Source organism: Cucurbita pepo, chromosome 10, assembly GCF_057944985.1.
Source record: "Cucurbita pepo subsp. pepo isolate OVF chromosome 10, ASM5794498v1, whole genome shotgun sequence".
In the NCBI taxonomy this organism is placed as follows: Eukaryota; Viridiplantae; Streptophyta; class Magnoliopsida; order Cucurbitales; family Cucurbitaceae; genus Cucurbita; species Cucurbita pepo.
In genome coordinates, this window is record NC_141807.1 from 5256404 (window position 1) to 5276836 (window position 20433).

The 20433-nt window shown below is 37.6% G+C and overlaps 4 protein-coding genes across 12 annotated transcripts; 1 reads left to right on the plus strand and 3 right to left on the minus strand.

The window, feature by feature from the left end:
• The first annotated feature begins 1118 nt into the window (after positions 1-1118).
• CPL2 (carboxyl-terminal domain (ctd) phosphatase-like 2) lies at positions 1119-7377 on the plus strand. 2 transcript variants are annotated; one of them, XM_023688646.2, is made up of 15 exons: positions 1119-1693; positions 1931-2401; positions 2944-3154; positions 3450-3607; positions 3704-3774; positions 3868-3973; positions 4058-4147; positions 4240-4381; positions 4578-4871; positions 4972-5117; positions 5196-5249; positions 5531-5627; positions 5746-5906; positions 6395-6483; positions 6898-7377. In XM_023688646.2, exons 1-15 carry the CDS (start codon positions 1424-1426, stop codon positions 6998-7000), a joined length of 2463 nt encoding a protein of 820 aa, XP_023544414.1. In that variant the 5' UTR covers positions 1119-1423; the 3' UTR covers positions 7001-7377. The 2 variants fall into 2 exon arrangements, with proteins under 2 accessions (XP_023544414.1, XP_023544415.1); XM_023688647.2 differs by having other exon boundaries at positions 1120-1693; positions 4981-5117.
• A 110-nt stretch (positions 7378-7487) lies between these two features.
• Positions 7488-15838, minus strand: LOC111803216 (uncharacterized). 6 transcript variants are annotated; one of them, XM_087127519.1, is made up of 4 exons: positions 10410-10605; positions 9150-10324; positions 8948-9004; positions 7488-7861 (listed from the first exon to the last, which is right to left on the minus strand). In XM_087127519.1, the coding sequence occupies exons 2-3, from the start codon at positions 9742-9744 to the stop codon at positions 8988-8990; spliced, it is 612 nt and encodes a 203-aa protein (XP_086983645.1). In that variant the 5' UTR covers positions 9745-10324; positions 10410-10605; the 3' UTR covers positions 7488-7861; positions 8948-8987. The 6 variants fall into 6 exon arrangements, 5 of the variants coding, with proteins under 5 accessions (XP_086983645.1, XP_086983644.1, XP_023543295.1 ...); XM_087127518.1 differs by lacking the exon at positions 7488-7861 and adding an exon at positions 8478-8720; XM_023687526.2 differs by lacking the exons at positions 7488-7861; positions 8948-9004 and adding exons at positions 15475-15526; positions 15629-15838 and having other exon boundaries at positions 9854-10324; positions 10410-10539.
• LOC111784386 (uncharacterized) lies at positions 13388-14997 on the minus strand. Its single transcript, XM_087127517.1, has 2 exons — positions 14044-14997; positions 13388-13723 (listed from the first exon to the last, which is right to left on the minus strand). The coding sequence occupies exons 1-2, from the start codon at positions 14987-14989 to the stop codon at positions 13689-13691; spliced, it is 981 nt and encodes a 326-aa protein (XP_086983643.1). The 5' UTR covers positions 14990-14997; the 3' UTR covers positions 13388-13688.
• A 748-nt stretch (positions 15839-16586) lies between the features above and the next one.
• LOC111803199 (auxin transporter-like protein 4) lies at positions 16587-20194 on the minus strand. Of its 3 annotated transcripts, none has more exons than XM_023687499.2 (9): positions 19693-20194; positions 19265-19487; positions 18982-19167; positions 18770-18882; positions 18407-18590; positions 18232-18329; positions 17906-18113; positions 17036-17293; positions 16587-16938 (listed from the first exon to the last, which is right to left on the minus strand). In XM_023687499.2, exons 2-9 carry the CDS (start codon positions 19457-19459, stop codon positions 16720-16722), a joined length of 1461 nt encoding a protein of 486 aa, XP_023543267.1. In that variant the 5' UTR covers positions 19460-19487; positions 19693-20194; the 3' UTR covers positions 16587-16719. The 3 variants fall into 3 exon arrangements, with proteins under 3 accessions (XP_023543267.1, XP_023543266.1, XP_023543265.1); XM_023687498.2 differs by having other exon boundaries at positions 19640-20194; XM_023687497.2 differs by having other exon boundaries at positions 19635-20194.
• Between the last annotated feature and the right edge of the window lie 239 nt (positions 20195-20433).

Genomic DNA, 20433 nt, shown 5'->3' on the forward strand with positions numbered 1-20433 from the left:
TATAATAAAAAGTTAAAATAAGAGAAATAAAAAAAAATCAAAATGGTAATTTTACCTCAATAATAATAATATTTTTTTTTTTTTTTTTTTTTTTTTGTTAAAGGACAAAATTTATGGTTAATTTTGTGTGTTGTATAATAAATTTTAAAAACCCAATTTTTTTTTAATAAATGAATGGGGTAGACACCCATAGGATTAGGGTTCTAATCTCTTTTAGAGATGAACATAAACATAACGGTCAATTAAGACATTTACGTATTCGTTATGGCAAGAGGTTCACGCCTCTCCCCCATATTAGCTATATATTGAAAAAAATGTAAAAATTGGGTAAGTACTCTCGAACTTTGTCGTTTGTTTAAAAAATATCTCAGAAGTTGAAATTTGCCTAAACTCTCGTACAAATTTCATAACTATTCTTAAAAAGTATAGATTTGTTACAATGTTGAGTGAAAATGAGACTTCAACTGTGTGATTGTGGTTTGAAACAAAAATTAAGACTTGAACACGACTACACCGGTTTTAGATCATAATTTTATCTAGAAACAGTAATAAATTTTCATTCCACTTTTTACCTTTGTAAAAAATTCAAAAAATTCTTATCGTCAATGTATAGACAAGAATCATTCATCAACACTTTATAGATTATCTCCAAACTTATTAATGTTATTCTTGAAATTTCATGTGTATTTTTGAAACGTAGTGCTAACTATAAAGGTATTTTTAAAAATTTTAAAGTGTTAAAAGTTTTTTAAAGTATTTTTAAAAAACTTAAAAGAGTATTATTGAAAATTCTAAAGATATTTTTAAAGATTTTTGAAAATTTAAAGATAATTTTGAAATAAACTGTTGTCTCCTCCCCAACCGTAAATGTATTTAATAATATTTTTAAGACTTTTTAAATTTAAAGATATTTCTAAATGTATTTTTATTAATTTAAGATTTTAATTTATTAAGTAAAATAGAATAATTACGGGCCGGGTTGGAGAAGGGAGGCAAGGGTAGTCATTCCCGTAATTTCATACCTTTGCTAACAGCCTATAAATAGGAGCTGGACCATGGCGCCTATAAATACGAACCCATTACTCTTATTTCATTTGTTTGAAACCAAAGGCCTGAGGCCATAAAAAGAGAGAGGAAATTGGGAGAAGAGAGAGAGAGAGAGAGAGAGAGAGAGAGAGAGAGAGAGAGCGGAGGAGAGAGTGGTGGTGGGGCTGAGAGAGAGAGAGAGAGAGAGACTGACTGACGAGAAGAGTAATAGAAGAGGAGAAACAGGATAGAGAGAGAGAGAGAGAGAGAGATAGAGAGACGCCATATTCATTCAACTGCTGTGTCGAATAATTTCTCAAACTTTGCCCCTGTTTTCTCTTCCTCTTTCTCTCTTCTCTTTGTGATTTCTTTTCACGTTTTCCATAATTTGTTCCTAATGAGCCGCTTAGGGTTCAAATCGGTGGTCTTTCACGGCGACGTGCGTCTTGGGGAACTAGACGCTATTCCGGCGACAGACCAGAATTTTCAGTTTCCGAACAACGAGATTAGAATCCACCGCATATCGCCGCCCAGTGAGAGATGCCCTCCCCTTTCAGTTCTTCAGACAATTTCTTCATTTTCTCTCAGGTCTAAGCTACAATCTTCCTTGCCTGTTGAGCAGCCGCACTTGATCCAGCTTCACTACTCCTGCTTCCATGAATTGAAGGTCTTAGTCATTTTCTTAATTCTTTTCTTTTCTTTTGGAATGTTTTGTTTTGTTATGAGAGACAATGTACGTGTTTTTGTGCATGTGTGATATGGATACTGATGGTCAGCTGTGTTAATTCTTTTAATGATAAAATAATTCACTCTGACTTTGGAGTGTACAAAACGTATTCAAGTGAGACTATATTGTGAAGTTAGTCTGTGATTTGGATCTTGATGTTCTTATCCAAACTTACAGACGGCAATTGTGTTGATTGGGGACGAGGAAATTCACCTGGTTGCAATGCCGAGCAAGCAAAAGAACTTTCCGTGCTTTTGGTGTTTTGCGGTGCCCTGCGGCCTATATCTATCCTGTCTAGGAATGCTAAATCTCAGGTGTCTTTCAATTGTTTTTGATCTAGACGAGACACTTATTGTGGCAAACACTATGAAATCTTTTGAGGATAGAATTGAAGCTCTTCGACTTTGGATTGGGCGAGAGACAGATCCATTGCGTATATCTGGAATGTCTGCTGAACTCAAGCGGTACATGGATGATCGGTCGCTGTTGAAACAGTATATTGAGCACGATACAGTAAATGATAATGGAAGGATTTTCAAGGTGCAGCTGGAGGAGGTTCCTCCACTAAACGGCAACTGCGAGAAAGTAGTTCGTCCTATAATTAGATTGCAGGACAAGAATATTGTCCTTACTCGCATCAACCCAGAGGTTGTCTCTAATTCTGATGCTATTTATTTACTGGTGTTGCGTCAATAATTTTTATCTATTGTTGTTATTGTTTTCCTTTTCCTCCCTTTTTATAGACCTAATTATTAGTCTTGGATTCATCTTGGGCTTTGCATCTCGATTTACCAATTTAATGAGAGAAGAATAGAACCTAGAAATTTTGAGTCTAAAATAGTTATCTTGGAAGCAAGCTGAATAGAATACACTTCCAACTCAAATCTCCAAACGGTTATAAGAACGATACGAGTCCATAGCCTGGTTTGTCTTTATTTATTAACTTTTTTTCTCTTTTGGAATAGAAAAACGTTTATATGTTCCGACCTTAACCATCGCAACCCAACTTAAATACTATGAAGAACATGAAGACATAATCTTTCTTTTTCAATGAAGCGTATGATGTTGTGGTGACTTACACACCTGTTTTTGATATGGATTCACAGAGATAATGACTGGGATGAGCCTGTTGGCCTATTGTAATGACCTAGGGGATCTTCTATCATTTTAAAGTCATATTTTCATTGCAGATTCGTGATACCAGTGTTCTTGTGAGGTTACGTCCTGCATGGGAAGAATTAAGAAGCTATTTGATTGCTAGGGGTCGTAAGCGATTTGAAGTTTATGTATGTACGATGGCTGAAAGAGATTATGCATTAGAAATGTGGAGGCTTCTTGATCCAGAAGCTCACCTCATTGCAACAAAACAGCTTCTTGATCGTGTTGTTTGTGTTAAATCAGGTAATAATCCTTTTTCGAACTGGAAGTTACTGATTCTATAGATTGGTGCCTTGGCACATACCAGCAGGATTAGGGTTTTAGATTCACTTATGTTAACGGATTGCTGATGCAAACACCCGAACTCTTCTTGTGAAGCAGAAATTTGCAATTGTTTTAGGTCTTTGAATTTAGAATATTTTTCAGGCATTGTAACATCATTCTTTTAATAGCAGGTAAATTGAAAAGTATGCAGTTTTGCTTACATTTCTTTCTTGACAACTTGAAACCATCAACTTAAATTGGGGGGCTTTGGCAGGTTCTAGGAAATCTTTGCTGAATGTCTTCCAATCCGGTTCATGTCATCCAAAGATGGCCATGGTTATTGATGACCGTTCAAAGGTTTGGGAAGACAAAGACCAACCGCGTGTTCATGTAGTTCCAGCATTTACGCCTTACTATGCTCCTCAAGCAGAGGTATGAAAATGCCGTCCCATTTTTAATATTTTTGAAAAAAGAAATTAAGATAAAGATTAATCGATTGCTTAATGATGTGATATTTCTTTTGAATAGGCAGCAAGTGTGGTCCCTGTTCTTTGTGTGGCAAGGAATGTTGCATGCGATGTCAGGGGTTGTTACTTCAAGTAAGTGTAAATAGCTGGAACAACCTACCTCCACACGAACACTTGTCTTTATCGTTTTTCGAAGGCTAATCAGATCTAATTATCTTTATACAGAGAATTTGATGAGAGTTTGTTGCGACGGATTCTCGAAATTTCTTATGAAGATGAAGTGGCTGATCTACCTCCTGCTCCTGATGTGAGCAGCTACTTGATGTCAGAGGTATTTGAGATGAAGAATGTCCTCCCTTGCCATTAAAGGATTGGTGGATTTTTATTAACTGTTTCACTGATTTATTATTGATAGGAAGCTGGCTTTGTATCCAATGAGAATGTGAATGCTCCAATTTGTGAAGGAATGAATGGTGTCGAAGTGGAAAGGAGACTGAATCAACCGGTGAGTTTTCCATACATGCTGTTCGACCAAATGTTCCATTTTATTGGTGTAATGAGTACTGAAGATCTTTTTATATAACTCTTTACATTCAGGATGATAAGCATGTAATAGACATGGCCAATAACCCTACTACAAGCCAAACGGATGTTCGAGCAGATACTCCTCAGTTGCCGCTGCCTCTTAATACGAATGTCATTGGACCAAAATCTTTAAGAACCTTACTGCCTTCTCAAAGTATGGCCTTCTATATTCTTACTTTGCCTACCTTTTCTTTTAAAATGAGAAACCAACTTCCATTTTGTCATTCTGTTACTTTCCCATAATTTACTTTTTTAATTTTAGTTGTATAATTAATTCTGTGGTGGTTTAACATGATTTGGTTCTTTCCAGAGGGTAATATAATTCATTTGTTCCTTCATATTGTTTTTAGAGCCTGGTTTGCTCGGGGCCCCTATCAGACGAGATCTCTCTGCTGATCATGACATGAAGAGAGGACTCCTTGCAATGAAACCTGGTATAGATCTCAGGACACAGAACTTCGGTGATCCCCCAATTCTCTCCAGAATGCCCGGACATTTACCACCATGCGGATTACAGGTTCAAGGAAGTTCATTAGTGGATGACGACTCCAGTAAAGGACCTCAAAATAGTCGATCTTCAGGCCTCGTTCAAGAGTCTGATGCTTCAAAAGCTGATAAACCACGGTCTAGCAACAATTCACAAGGTTTTTCTACTACCAGTTCACATTTTACGTGCCTATGGTGAAGAATGTGACAATTTTCTCCCTCTGATTTATTTATTTTCGTGGTCTTACCTGACTGAAGTTCTGGCAGGAGTTGCTATATCTCAAAATCGAGCAACTAGCAATAACAAAGAGTATCAAACTGAAGCAGGGAAAGTTACCATACCTCCGCCCCCTTCTTTATACATTGGAGTTCTACAAGATATTGGTCGTAGATGTAGCTCAAAGGTACAGGGTGCCGGTTTTTTTATACGGTTTTGCTTCTCACCTCATGTTTCTCAATTCTCACTTTGCCTCATTGTACAGGTTGAGTTCAAAACTGTTGTCAGTACCAGCAAGGATTTGCAATTTTCAGTTGAGGTCAGTGAAATATACGGTCTTTAGAGAAAATTTTCAACTGTACATGAACGAAAGTGGAATGTATTTTGAATACTTAACTTGGTTTTGCAGCCTTTTGTGTTAAAGAAAAACAATACATATTTTCTGTATCAGAAGAAAAAAAATAGATTTTTTTTTCCTCCCAAGAGCTGGTGGAATAGGATCGAAATAAGCGTTGTTTAAACATAGTTAAACAAGTGTTGTTGACCATTCTAATCATGTCAGAATGTGGTAGATTTCATTTTTCTGAATGTTTGGTTCAGGTTTTGTTTACTGGCGAGAAGATTGGTGTTGGATTGGGTAAGACAAGGAAAGATGCTCAACAACAAGCTGCTGAGAATGCGCTTCACAATTTGGCAGGTAAAACTCCTATCATCTAAATTCCTTCTCCACGTGAACACTTGAGATGTCTGGTTTGGAAGTTATGAACAATATTGCTCCATGGTTATATATTATTCTGTATCTTTACTGATTACAGATAAGTATGCTGCACATATGAAGCCTCTTTTGGGACCCGTGGATACAGATCTCGATAAGCTTTCTATTGGAGCCGAAAATGGATTTTTATGGGACACTGTTGCTCCTGCAGTTAACGAATTGCCGAAGGAAGATGTTTCGCATAAAGAGAACAACTCCGAGGTGCGAATTACTAGTAATAATCCATCGGATAGATGATTTGATTTTTCTGCTTCAAAAACATAGGTGATGCTTGGATAAAGGGTATGTAGGAAAGTAATTTCCAGATGGGGGGTTACTGCCCCAACCTCCTCCCCCTTTCTACTTCATCTCATTGCATCGAGATGGAACGATGACACCGAAACACTGAAGGCCCAATGCTGCTTCCTCTTATGCAAGCCTCTGGAAAATGATTAAAAGGTATGAGCTCGGTGGTCAATCCCCAGTTTCTACCCCTTATCCAAGTACCTCCCATGTAGTTGATTTGATTTTGTAGCTGCACTTCACAACTTTTATTTCTATCCATTGTTAGCTTGAGGACAATTCTCAATAAAAATTGATTCGTTTTTTTTTTTTTTTTTTTTTTTTTTCCAACTTAATGGGTCATTTCAGTTCTTCTGCTCCGCAAAATGGCTCTTTAATTTTGTGTGATTACTGACAAACGCTTTCAGGCTTCTGATGAACCTGGGAGTGCCAATTCTGATTCGGCAAATCAGCAGCAGCAGCAGCAGCATGTTCAGAAGCGGCTGAGTTCCCCAAGGTAACCCAGCAAACCTTGTCTTTATTTCATTTGTAACATATTAACATTTCCCTTCTGCCTTCTTTTGTTACACCCATTAGTATTTTAGGCGACTTCTATTCTCGTAGCCATTTGCTTTTAGATTGCTATGGTAAATGTGTTTAAGGATTTTATGAGATCCCACATCGGTTGGAGAGGGTAACAAAGCATTCTCTATTAGGGTGTAGAAACCTCTCTTTAGCAAGCCCGGAAGGAGAAACCCAGAGAGGATAATATCTGCTAGCAGTGGATTTGGGCTGTTACAAATGGTATTAGAGCCAAACACCGGATGGTGTGCCATTGAGGATGCCTCTTGTAATTTGGGGTGGTTCGATATATAAAATAATTAGGTTGCTATAGATATATTCTTACCATATTATTTTACAATTTGTTCAGATCATTTCCAAGTAAACGATCAAAGGAAGATGAAGTACATGGGCCACAATATCTTGCAGCAGCTTCGTGGCAGCAGCAGAAGAATGGCCATTCCATTACTTGAATAATAATAGTAAAATAATATAATAATAATAATAGTGATCCCACAAAATGTTAGTTTTGGAGACGAATTTTGTAACCCAGCCAGCACGCCCCTTCAATTTGGTAACTTTGCATGCAACGAAGCTTCTTTGCCTCCCGAGGAGCCTTATGGTGAAGAAAAGCTCTTCCTATTCTTTTTTTCTTTTTCTTTTTTTGAAAAATATGGGCTGTAAATTTTTTGGGTCCACTCAGTCCTATTTCTTACTGCGCTTACTTGCCAAAAACGCTGGCCACTGGCCATCGTGTCTGTCTTGTTCTTTTGGCCTCTTGGAGATACAACGACTTCAATTACTGTGTTGTTACTCAAGTGATGAAAATAGTCTTTTTAGCTTCTGCTTCCTTAGGCATGTTCCCTTTTTTGATGGATTGGATGCAATATTTCAAACTCTATCGTTAGTAAATAATTGTGAGATTCTATATTGATTGAAAAGTGCATTTAAAAGTACGGAAGAGAGCTTTAAGAATATAGAATTGAATATAGAATTGAAAGCTCTCCCTAACCTTGCATTGAAAAATGCAGAAGAGAAATCTTAAATTTAACAAATATTGCTAGCGGTAGGTTCTTAACAGAAGACATAGGAAAAAACTCAAAAAAGATTGAAATTGCCAAAATTGAACTGGTTGGTCTTCTCTCTCGACCACTTCAATCTCGAGAAGATTGAAACTGTGTCGGGAAGTTCAAAACAAGAGTAACAACTGCCTGCCACAATGCATTTCAAAAAAGGGATGCTTTCAACAAAATCGCCCATTTGGAGAAGCATCAAGGTTTGAAGATGCCTCAGAAGGGAAGGGATGCTCTTTGCCGCACTATCATTCACTTGTCCTAAGATGTCTCACATGTTGTGAGGTTGTACATTGGTTAAAGAGAGAAATAAATCAAAGTGTGAATCTCACATGTTGTGAGGTTGTACATTGGTTAAAGAGAGAAATAAATCAAAGTGTGAATCTCTCTAAAAGACGCATTTTAAAAATCGAGGTCGTTGATTAAAGAGAGAAATGAATAAATCTCTCGTTTAAAGAGAAATAAATCAAAGTATGAAAATAATAAATCAAAGTATGAAAATCTCTCTAAAAGACGCATTTTAAAGGTCGTTGATTAAAGAGAGAAATAAATCGAAGTGTGAAAATCTCTCGTTTAAAGAGAAATAAATCAAACAAAGTATGAAAATCTCTCTAAAAGATGCATTTTAAAAATCAACAAAGTATGAAAATCTCTCTCTAAAAGATGCATTTTAAAAATCATGAGACTGACGACCATATGTAACAGGAAAATCTCTCTAAAAGATCATTTTAAAAATCATGAGGTGACTATGTAACAGACCAAAGCAGATATTATGACCATTTTAAAAATCATGAGGTCATGAGGCGGACGACGATATGTAACCGGCCAAAGCAGATATTATAACCATTTTAAAAATCATGAGGCTGACGATGATATGTAACAAGCCAAAGCAGAAATTATTTGTAGACACTGGGTGGTGTGCCAGTGAGGGCCCACTGAGAGGACCAGATGGTGTGCCAACGAAGATTGGACTGTTACAAATGATATCAGAGCCAGGGTGGTGTGCTAGTGAGAGCCCACCGAGAGGACCAGATGGTGTGCCAACGGTGTGCCAACAAAGATTGGACTGTTACAAATGATATCAGAGCCAGACACAGGTGGTGTGCCAGCGAGGACTGAACTGTTACAAATGATACCAGAGTCAGACACATGTGGTGTGCCAACAAGGATTGGACTGTTACAAATGGTATTAAAGCCAGACACCAGGTAGTATGACACCGCTAGAAAATATTTCAGAACCACTAAATCAAGATACATTAGGATCGGTTTGATCAGCTATGGTCAAAACGCAGCTGTAATATCAAAATAGGGTCAAATGGACCCAATTCTAGCTTTCCATTGAAATACCTTGATCGGCAGAAATGATCAGTCATCACCGTCGAATTCACTAGCCGGAGCTGGGGCCTATGGACAGATCTCAAGATTAGTCAATATAACAAGGAGATTTGCCGACACGGGTGTTGTACTGAAGACATCTAGAGCAGAAATTCCTTATAATGTAAACATCAAAGATCAGTAAACAATTCTAGTCAACATTAGAATATTTTACCACATATCATAATTCGAAGTCGTCTCCACCTGATCCGGACTCTAAATCTTCCGCTTCTCCATAGCAGACCAAATCCAGGTAGCTTCCGAAATGACTTTTTCCTAGTTAACTTGTGTTTGTTAACCCTTACCGTGCTATTCCGAGGCCCTGTGTTTCTGTCCATGAAAATACCATTTGATGTGCAATTAGTTCCGCGAGATCTAGAATCATGTGAGAGTCCGATCTTGATGGATGCCCAAGCATCACAGGTTTCTACATCAGAATCACTGCCCCATAATGGTATAGGCTTTATCGTGGGTGATCCACTGTACTTATCAAAATAGGTGGCCAAACTAGTATGCTGCATGTCAAATAATCTCCTGAGAGAAGTGTTTCCTGCTTTCATCAAGTCTAGTAAACTACAGCTTCTGGAAGATGATGCCGAGGTTGAGATAGAAGAAGATGAAGATGAAGATGAAGATGAAGATGAAGATGAAGATGAAGAATACACAGATTTCTGGTACTTGAGTATTTGTCGGATTCTTTCCTTTTGGACTTCAGGATCAATAAACTTAGATACCTCTTCTTCATCCTCAGTTATCTCTGATACTGACATAGCTATCTAAAAGGCTTTGGCTGATACTGATGAATCAGGAAAGACATTTTCGATCTATAGAGAGACATTAGAAACCTCCAAAACACATATAAAAAGCAACATAGACGGCTGAAATCGAATTAAGAAATATATCATTTGCAAAAGCCGGCAAAGATTACTTCACCGTTTGTTTGTCACAGGAAACAGTCTATCCGAGGTTGTAACTACTCTTTGTTTATATTTTTAAAAGGTATGATGTGCAATAAACTAGGTAATCTCCGTTAGTCTATTACAGAGAGAGTAATGGATAAATCGTCCCAAACTCCGCTCAGATCTTAGCAGATGAACAAGCAATTGAGGCTTGCTTGTAAAACCAAACTAAGACAATTGGAAAGAAACTTGTAAAACCATCTCAAATAGCTCAACTCAAGCTTTCGATAAGATGGAGGAGGAAGATTACTTATATTCCCTTCGAAACAAACGCCTGATAATGACGCAAAGATTATCTATGAAGCAGCAAAACTCAGAGTCTTCCTCGGAAATGGTTAAAAGCAAGAGGAGGCGAGAGAGAGAGAGAGAGAGAGACCATCCTTCGAGTAGACTGAAAACGAACAACAGATTCAAGAAGCTAATGAGTGGCTGAAAATTTTATATAAGAATAATGCGAATATAAGAAGTGGAAGTACCTTCTGAATCTAAAAACACATTCAAATAAACAGAATTAGAATGCTCCAAGATTATCTAGAGAAAAGAGACTCATCAATCTCGATCTTGATTTCGTCTCGGCGTCCCTTTCGTCTTGTCCCGAGGCCTTGCCTGATCATTCCCCTCCGAAAAGAAATCAAAACAAAAAACGAAAGAGAACACATCGAAGACAAAAGAGAAATGTTAAGAATGAGAAATAGAAATAGAATTGGGATCGAAAGTATGATCTTCATTCATGTTTACCACGTTTAAATAGGATACAAACTATCAACTAATACCTAAAAATAGAAAAAAATATATATCTAACTAAATCTGATAAATAAATAAAATATACGGTTAATCAAATCTATACTACCAACTCCCTAAATATGTGAGATATATTCTAACTAATTATCACCGCAAAATATCCTCTTAATACTCCCCCTCAAGTTGGAGAGTGTATGTCGATCACACCCAACTTGTCCTTCAAAAAGTCAAATTGTTGTCTTCCCAAAGCTTTAGTAAAAACATCTGCCAATTGCATTTTGGTCGATACATAATACGGTTTGATGATTCCAGCTTGTAACTTTTCTCGAACTATATGACAATCTATTTCAATGTGTTTCGTACGTTCATGAAAAACTGGATTGGCTGCTATATGTAATGCTGCTTGATTATCACAATATAATAATGCTGGTTCGGACAGTGGAACATTCAAGTCTTGAAGAATGTATCTTAACCAAGTTAACTCTAAACAAGTATTTGCCATAGCTCGATACTCGGCTTCTGCTGATGATCTGGACACATTAGTCTGCTTTTTAGACTTCCAAGAAATAATTGAATTTCCGAGGAAAATGCAGAACCCAGAAATAGATCGTCTGGAAGTTCGACAACCACCCCAGTCAGAATCGCAATATGCCTGTAATCTTAAATTGTTTTCAGATGGCAGTAGAAGTCCTTGACCAGGAGTGCCTTTGATGTACCTCAGAACTCGAAGAGCGGCCTCCCAATGTGGTTTTTTTGGTTCATGCATAAATTGGCTAAGCATACGAACTGAATAAGCTATGTCAGGCCTAGTGACGGTCAAATATATTAATCTGCCAATCAACCGTCTGTATTTACTTGGATCATTCAACTTCTCTCCTTCAGTTAAAGAAAGTTTCAGATTTTGCTCCATAGGAAATTTGTCTGGACGTGCTCCTGTAAGACCTGTGTCTTGAAGGATGTCTAGAGCATACTTCCTTTGAGACATAAAAATTCCTTTTCTAGATCGAGAAAATTCAATGCCTAGAAAATATTTCAAAATTCCTAAATCTTTGATAAGAAATTTCTGGAGTAAACTAGTCTTGAGATATTGAATTTCTTCGAGATCATTGCCTGTCAACAGAATATCATCAACATAGATTAGAACTGCAGTGAAAGAAGTACCTTTACTCTTAGTAAACAAAGAGTAATCTGCTTTGGACTGAGTGTAGCCTGCATTTTGTATAGTTGTAGAAAATATGGAGAACCAATTGCGAGAAGCCTGTTTTAATCCATAAAGAGATTTATGGAGCCGACATACTGTATTCTCCCCCTGTCGGCGAAGACCTGGTGGTAAAGACATATAAACTTCCTCGTCTAGATTACCATGGAGAAAGGCATTTTGAACATCCAACTGATGGGTGAACCATTTTCGAGCAGCAGCAACAGTGAGTAAGCAACGAAGTGTAGTAAGTTTCGCTGTAGGGGAAAATGTTTCTGTGTAATCAATACCTTCAACCTGAGTGTATCCCTTTGCTACTAGTCGAGCTTTATAACGTTCAACAGAACCATCAGAGTTGTATTTAATTTTGTACACCCAACGACAACCAATAGCTTTATGACCAAGTGGTAGAGGAACGAGAGACCATGTATGATTACGTTCCAAAGCTGCAATTTCATCATTCATAGCCTGCTGCCATAACGGGTCGCCAACTGCCTCGTCATAGGTTTTAGGTTCTGTCTGGGATGTAATAAGAGCTAGAAAAGCACGTTGAGTAGGAGAAAAACGAGAGAATGAAAGGTAATGATGAAGGGGATACCTGGTGCCAGTGCCGGGACTTGAGCTAGAGGTTAAATGATTGGCTCCAGAAGACATCTCATAATCCTTATGCCAAGCTGGAGGCTGTTTAGTACGAGTAGAACGTCGAAGTGGAGCTGATGTATCAGGTGGGATAGGATTGGAATTAGTGGGCGAATCTGGAGAAGGTGGAGGAGACGACGGAGTAGGAGGTGAAGGAATAGAAGGTGGAGGATGGATGTTTGAGTAGAATGGATCATGAAGTGGTACAACAGGAGTCGAAGGAGCTAATGTCGAAGTTTGTGAAGCTGATGAAAAAGGAAAATCATCTTCACAAAATTTGACATCACGGCTGATAAAGAATTTGTGAGATTGCATGTCATACAACTTGTAACCTTTATGACCACAAGGATATCCTACGAAAACACAAGGAGTTGCCCTAGGTTCAAATTTTTGCTTAGGATGTACTATAGTTGCATAACATTTACAACCAAAAACTTTAAGATGATGAAATGTAGGTGGTCGTTTGTAGAGTGCTTCAAAGGGTGTCTTGTTAGATAATAATGGTGATGGCGTTCTATTTATAAGATAAACAGCCGTTAAAATGCACTCTCCCCAAAAATTAAGTGGAACCTGTGACTGAAAAAGAAGAGACCTAGCTACATTTAGGATATGGCGATGCTTGCGTTCTACGACTCCATTTTGTTGTGGAGTATAGACACAAGTGCGCTGAAATTCAATACCACAAGAAGTAAAGAATGGTTGCAAAGATAGGAACTCAGTCCCATTGTCTGATCGAACTATCTTGATAGTAGTATGAAATTGAGTTTGAACGAATTTAACAAAGTTCATTAACAAATGATGTACTTCTGACTTATGTTGCATTAAAAAAACCCAAGTACATCGAGTAAAATCATCAACAATAGTGAGAAAAAAACGCAAACCAGAATGGGTAGGAATTTTATGTGGTCCCCAAACATCACAATGTATCAGATCAAAAGCAGAATGGGTTGTTATTGAACTTCTTGGGAAAGACAACCTAGTTTGTTTTGCTAACGGGCAGATACTACAATTATGAGAATAACTCGCATTATTAAGATGCAATTGATCAGCTAGAAATTTAAAACGAGAAAAGGAAGAATGACCTAGGCGTAAATGCCACAAATCAGATGACTGAGATACTTGATGAGCTGAAGATTTGATTGGAGATGAAGAAATATGATAGAGACCTCCAAATTGTTTACCCGAGCCAATCATCTTCCCCGTAGCCAAGTCCTGCATAACACAAGAATCAGGATAGAAGGTGACATAACATTTCAAGTTATTGGTAAGTTTGCTGATCGACATTAGGTTTAAATTGAATGAAGGCACACATAAAACGTTGTTTAATTGAAGGTTAGGGCTAAGAGAAATATTGCCAGTATGTGACACACGTGCTATCTCTCCATTAGGCAAATTTATTGCAGACATGATGGCAGCCTTTGGTTCAGTCATAACAGAAGATTTTGATACTATATGATCCGTAGCTCCACTATCGAGAATCCATGAATTAGAACTCGCAGAGTTAATAGATAATGTAGATATGGAAAGCAAACCTGCAACATTGACGTGATTGTCGGAATTACCAGAAGGGTGATGATTGATTGCAGATAAGGCTTGTGCTATCTGTCGTAATTGCTCAGAAGAAAAATTTGGAATGGAATTAGGTGACTGTTCTTCTGTATTCAACTGTGAAACATCGGCCATATTTGCAGATGATCGATATCCACGGTTATTGTGTTGATTGTCTTGTCTTGTCCTTCCAGAATTATTTTTCTGTCGACACCGATCTTCTGTATGGCCCCTTCTATCACAAAAGTTACAGTGAAACTTAAGAATTCGACACTCATTGATTGTATGACCACTTTTATTGCAGTGTTCACACTTTTTGTCCTTGGCGAATTTTGAATATATTGTTTTCTTTTGCACTGCTGATGCAATCGAGAAATTCTCAGTAGGTTCGGAAGTTACCTGACGCTGCATCTCTTCTTGTACAAGTAATGAATAGGCTTGCCTCACATTAGGTAATGGAGACATCATCAATATGTTAGATCTCACCGTTTTATAAGACTGATTAAGCCCCATGAGCAATTGCATCAATTTGTCTTCTTCGCGTTGATCAATATGTATTTGACGTTGATTACAGGTAAATGGTGTGCGGTACGCTTCCAGTTCATCCCAAAGTGCTTTGAGCTTGGTGAAATATGTTGACAGCGCCATGGTTCCTTGTGACATCGTTGCTATCGAGTTTTGTATTTGAAAAATTGCTGGAGCATTCTTTTGTGAGAATTGATCGTGAAGATCAACCCACACTTGATGAGCTGTCTTGGCGTGAATAATGCCTTTAGCGATATCTGCTTCAACGGAATGAGTTAACCAAGATATTATCATACTGTTGCACTGATTCCAGAGTTCGAATTCGGTTGAATTTGCATCTTGGGACGGTTCCTCAATTGTGCCATCAATGAAGCCAATTTTCTTCTTGGCAATAAGAGCATGCATAACTGATTTACTCCTGGTAATTTGCTCCATTTAATTTGATTGGAACAAGTGAATATCCTGGCTGATCAGAGTGATGAATATAGTACGGATGTGTTAAATCAACATCCGAAATTTTGAAGCTGGATTTGGCTGATTCCGCCATAAAGGAAATTTTGATATTTAAGAACACCAAGATCGGTGCTCTGATACCATGTTAAGAATGAGAAATAGAAATAGAATTGGAATCGAAAGTATGATCTTCATTCATGTTTACCACGTTTAAATAGGATACAAACTATCAACTAATACCTAAAAATAGAAAAAAATATATATCTAACTAAATCTGTAAATAAATAAAATATACGGTTAATCAAATCTATACTAACAACTCCCTAAATATGTGAGATATATTCTAACTAATTATCACCGCAAAATATCCTCTTAATAATAAACTCACAGTCAGAAAAAGAATCGAAGAAAACGAAGAGAGTAGATGAGACACATACAGTTCCGAACGAGTGCTTGAACCGCTTTCCTTTCTCCGTTTTCTTATCACCTCTGCCACAATACACCGAAAAAGCAACACACAGAACAGAAATTAAGCGATCGAAAGTGAACAGAAGAAACGAAAACACTTGAATCAAGCTAACAAATACATACCAGCAGGAATTGAAGAAGGACACGAAGTTGTAGAGATTGAAAGAGAACCAGTAGAAGAAGCACGCAGAGATGTTCCTAGGGTTTCAGATTTGGAGAAAGAGAAAGAACGAGGAAGCAGTCTGAAAGGAAGAGAAGCCATGGACGGATGAAGATGAAGCAGAGCGAACAAGCGCCTGTAAAAGAATCACGACGACAAAGTTTCACTATATAAGATTGGCGCTCTTTATCAACGACATGTCGTTTGAGAATAGCAATTAATAGCTACGAATTGGGCTCGTTTAAATTTCAAGGCTTCGGCCCACTATGTGGCCCACTAGACTTGTGGGCACAAGTTTAAAAGCCCATACTCCAGGATTGTTCTTTCTTTATTTAATTTCTTTTTTAATAATGATATATTATAATATTAAAAAAAAAAAAAATCATATTCCCTTCTTTATTCATGCAACCACTCTCAAACATTTAATTATATTAAGTTAATTTATGATAATTAACCATATTTAGTTAGTTTATTTTATGTTAAATTAATAAAATAAATATATTTGAACTTTAAATTTGAAAAAAAATATCAAAAATTAATAAATTATCTCCAAATTTTTTAATTTTACTTTAAATTTTTTTAATATTTTTAAAACGTGGAACTATCATTAAGTTTTTTAAGGGTGTTATCGAAAATAAAAAGAATATTTGACACCATTTTAGAACATTAAACATATTTTTTGGTATTTAATTTTATTTTTTTTAAATAAACAATAACGTGGAAGGGTATTTTTTTAATTCAACATTTTAAGAACACGTCTTTATTTGAAGGAAATTACAATTTTGCCCTCGCAACCTCACATATACATAAGAGAAAACAAGGAAAATATTGATATATTAATAAGAACATGGACATAACACATTAACTTATATATAAAATAAAATTAAAAAAGCACATAATTTAGGAAATTAGAGATTAAAATGAACTACACTAAGAAGTAATAGATAAAATTAAATGTAATTGAACAAAAATCCGAGACACACACATGAAAATTCAAGCCTTTTTTAAAGAGGAAAATTATGACGTTATGTTACAAAGTAAAAGTCGAGTTGATTCAGGGACGATGTGTCGGCGGAGGGGCCTGGGAGGGCGGCTTGCACTGATAGCATTTGGCAAACAGGCCGAACGAGTCGATCTGTCGTACGAAGTTGGTGATGCTGGCCCACCCGCCGAACCCGAACCCGACTACGAAGATCCACACCACTATGAAGCTGTTCAATACGTACATCGCCGTCCAGCTTGGGAGGAAGAACGGCGGCTTCTCCGCCGCATTCTGCCGGAATCGGATCATTTTACAATTAATAAATTAAATAATATAATGATTTTTTTTTTTTTTTTTTTTTGAAGTTTGAATTTAAAGTAAACCAAACCTGTCTGGCGGAGGCTTTTCTGTAAGTAAGCATATGGGCGACGGCGGGGATGATGTAGACGGTGAAGCTAACCAAAAGAGCGCCGACGGCGGAGTTGATGGGTCCGAAGAAAGGGAAAATAATAGCTAAGAACCATATTGGGATAACCACCGGCAGCCTCACCAACGCCCTTAGGCACAGGCTTTTTGTGTCGTGCATTCCTATCACTTTCTCCCATACGAAGTACAACGGCGTACATGCAAACCCAAACGTTATGAACTGCATGTTAAAGAAAGAAATTAGGATTTGAAATGGTGGCGGGGTGTAACAGTCCAAGTACATCGCTAACTGACATGGTCCCTAACAACCCCTCCCCAACCGACGTGGGGATCTAGCAATTCACCCCCTTCATAGCCCCGCATCCTTACTGGCACACCACCTTATGTCCTCCCCCTTTAGAGCTCGACCTCTTTGCTGACATATCACCCCGTGTCTGACTTTAATACTATTTGTAACACCCCAAGCGCACTTCAAGGTAAGCTGACATTGTCCTCTTTGGACTTTTCGTTTAGAGCTTCGCCACAAGATTTTTAAAACATGTCTGCTAGCGAGAGTTTCCACACCTTTTTTCGACATGGGATCTCACAAACAGTGTTTTCAAAACCGGTTCTATCTAACCCTATTTTCCATGCATTTCTTAGGGCTTTCGGGTATGCAACCATCGCATTATTCTCGATTAATTTATTTATGGGTAAAAACATAAAACCCTAAAAATTTAAATGCCAAAATTGTGGTTTAATGTTAAAGACAACAGATTAAAGAGGAAAATAAACAAGAAGTCAACGCGAAAGTCAAAGTCAAAGCATAAGAAAACGGGGAAATGGAACGGACCTGGTGAATGAGCATTAAGATAACGGCAGCATCACGGAAGCGGTTCTTGGGGAGTAGAGAGAAGGCGTTGGAATGGTTAAGAAGCTCGTCGCCAAAAGCCCAGTAGACGGCGGAAGCAGACGGAAGCGTTAAAGTGAAAACGTACAGCGTGGCCATAAGGTAAATGTACTTAAACTTCTGGGGTTTCCACATGGCATGCATTATTTCCCTGTCATCATTTTCCTTAATCTTATTGTAATAATTAATCAAAATTATAAATTAATAAACAAAACAAATATAATTTTTATTTTATATATATATATTTTTTTTTTAAAAAAGGGGCTTACACAGTGACAGCGTGGCCGCCGAAGGTGTACAGAATATTGGTGGCGCCAGTGAAGTAAAGCACCAGTTTTGTCGGCCCCGAATGGGTGACGCCTTCAACCTAAACAAACAAAAAGGCAAGAGTTCAGAGATAGACAAGGCGGAGAGAGCGGCGGAGAGAGAGAGAGAGAGAAGGACCTGGCCGTGAACGAGGGCGGCGACAGCCATGTACCAGGCGGTGTAAGTGGTCATTCCGAGGCCGAGAAACGACCAAATCCGGTAATTGTGAAAAGACGGTATGAAAACAGTGGTGGCGCAACATGCTCCGAAAATGTATGTCCATGTTCTTTTGTCCAAGTGGTCATTAATGTAATAAATATTACTGTCCTCACCAAAAACATTTTTAAATAATTTCAGCTCAATTTCAATTTTTTTTAATTAATTAATTAATTATATATATATATATATATATATATATATATATATATATATATATATATATATATATATATAACACAAATAAAATACTTAATTTAATAATTTTGGTTTTGATATCGTTACCTTGCGCATCCAATAAGCTGGATGACAGATCCAAATAGAAGGAAAGTACAGTTGAAAGCGAGCCCCACAGCCTTCCAGTAAGGTCCCAACAGCCCATCAAGAACTTCGAACCACTGCAGAGTTATAAAAAAACGGCGTCGTTTCATCATTTGGAGTCAAACTGTAGTGGGTTATGAAATTCGAAGCTTCTGAGAAAGCTTTAATGGAGGAACCTGGATGACATGGTTTTTGAAGCTGACGTTTTCCTTCTCCTTTCTGCTACGGTATTCAACATACAGAACACTGATCAAATACGCCGTCCAACTTCCGATCAGCCCATAAAAAATCTGGAAAATGATGCCGGAGAGCATTCCGAGCTGTGAAAATGAGTAGGGCAGAGTCAAAAGCACTTGAGCGACCTGTAAAAATTCGGAAAAATCCAGTGAGTGAGAGAGATTTAGTGGTTTCCCGGGGAAACTCAGAGCTGTATTCCGGTGAGGTAAGGGAGAATTTTACTTGATTTGAAGCGCAGCTAAACCAAGCGTCCCAAACGGAGCCGCCGTGCCAGAGGAGGTTTTTCATTTGGAAAACAGAGTTTTGTGGTTGTTCTCCGCCATCAAGTTCTCCCCCTTTCTCCTTTCCGCTGCTTTGCTCCACCTCGTTCGCGGCGGTCGGAACAATTGCTTCCTCTGCTTGTGTTTGTCCCACCATTTTTCTAAACGTCTAAATCTTTACAGATCTGTTGGAAATTAACGCAAAACAAGACATTAATATAAGACAAAGTTCCCAGATCCAAAAACAGAGTAACCCAAATCAAAATCATCCAAAAACGGAAAACAAAAACATTTTAAAAAAGAAACCCATTTTTCCCTTAAAAACAACAAACCTTACACGAAACGTCACTGTCTTCAACACCCAAAAAAGAAACAAACAGATCTGTTTACCGTTCAGTCCAAAACAGAGCAAGAAATCTCAAAACAGAGTAAAGCCTTTAAGAACTTTATTCTTCTTTCGTGGGGTCAAATCGCCATAAACGAGCTCAAATCGAAAAGGGTTAGCTAGTGGAGTCTCAGAAATTAATGCGCCACCATTACAGCAGTGATCAACCCAAAGACGGCGGCCGGCGACGGCGACAGACAGAGAATCTAAAAAGGGTAAAAAAAAAACAGAGTTGACAGGGGAAGCAGTAGTTTCTGCAAGTTTCGAAGAGGCTTTTCTTCAGAAAAAGGAGCTTTTTAGCACTGTGTATGGAAGCAGAGGAATGATTTATATCGTAACAAACAGAAGGGTTCAAGTTTTTGGCGTTTTTTTTCTCTCTTTCTCTCTCTAGGATGAGAGAGAAAATGAATGAAGTAATGAAATTTGGGCTGTGGGATTCGATTCTTCTTGAGGCGTTTTCTTTTTCTGGGAAACGCAGAATTTGGAAAAGAATTACAAGAAATTGTGATATTCTTTTGCATCAGCCACAGCCACTGCGCCTATTTATAGCCTCATTCTACTCGTCACCTGCAACAGTAAACTATTTCTACCGCAACTATTTACCGTTCCTGAGGTTAATTAGGGTAAATATAAACCAAATTAAACCGGAAGCTTTAAAAACATACCCAAAAAAAAAAAAAAAAAACAGATTTTTTTTTTATTTCATATTAATAATTATTAAATGCAAATTCGATACATTTTTACAA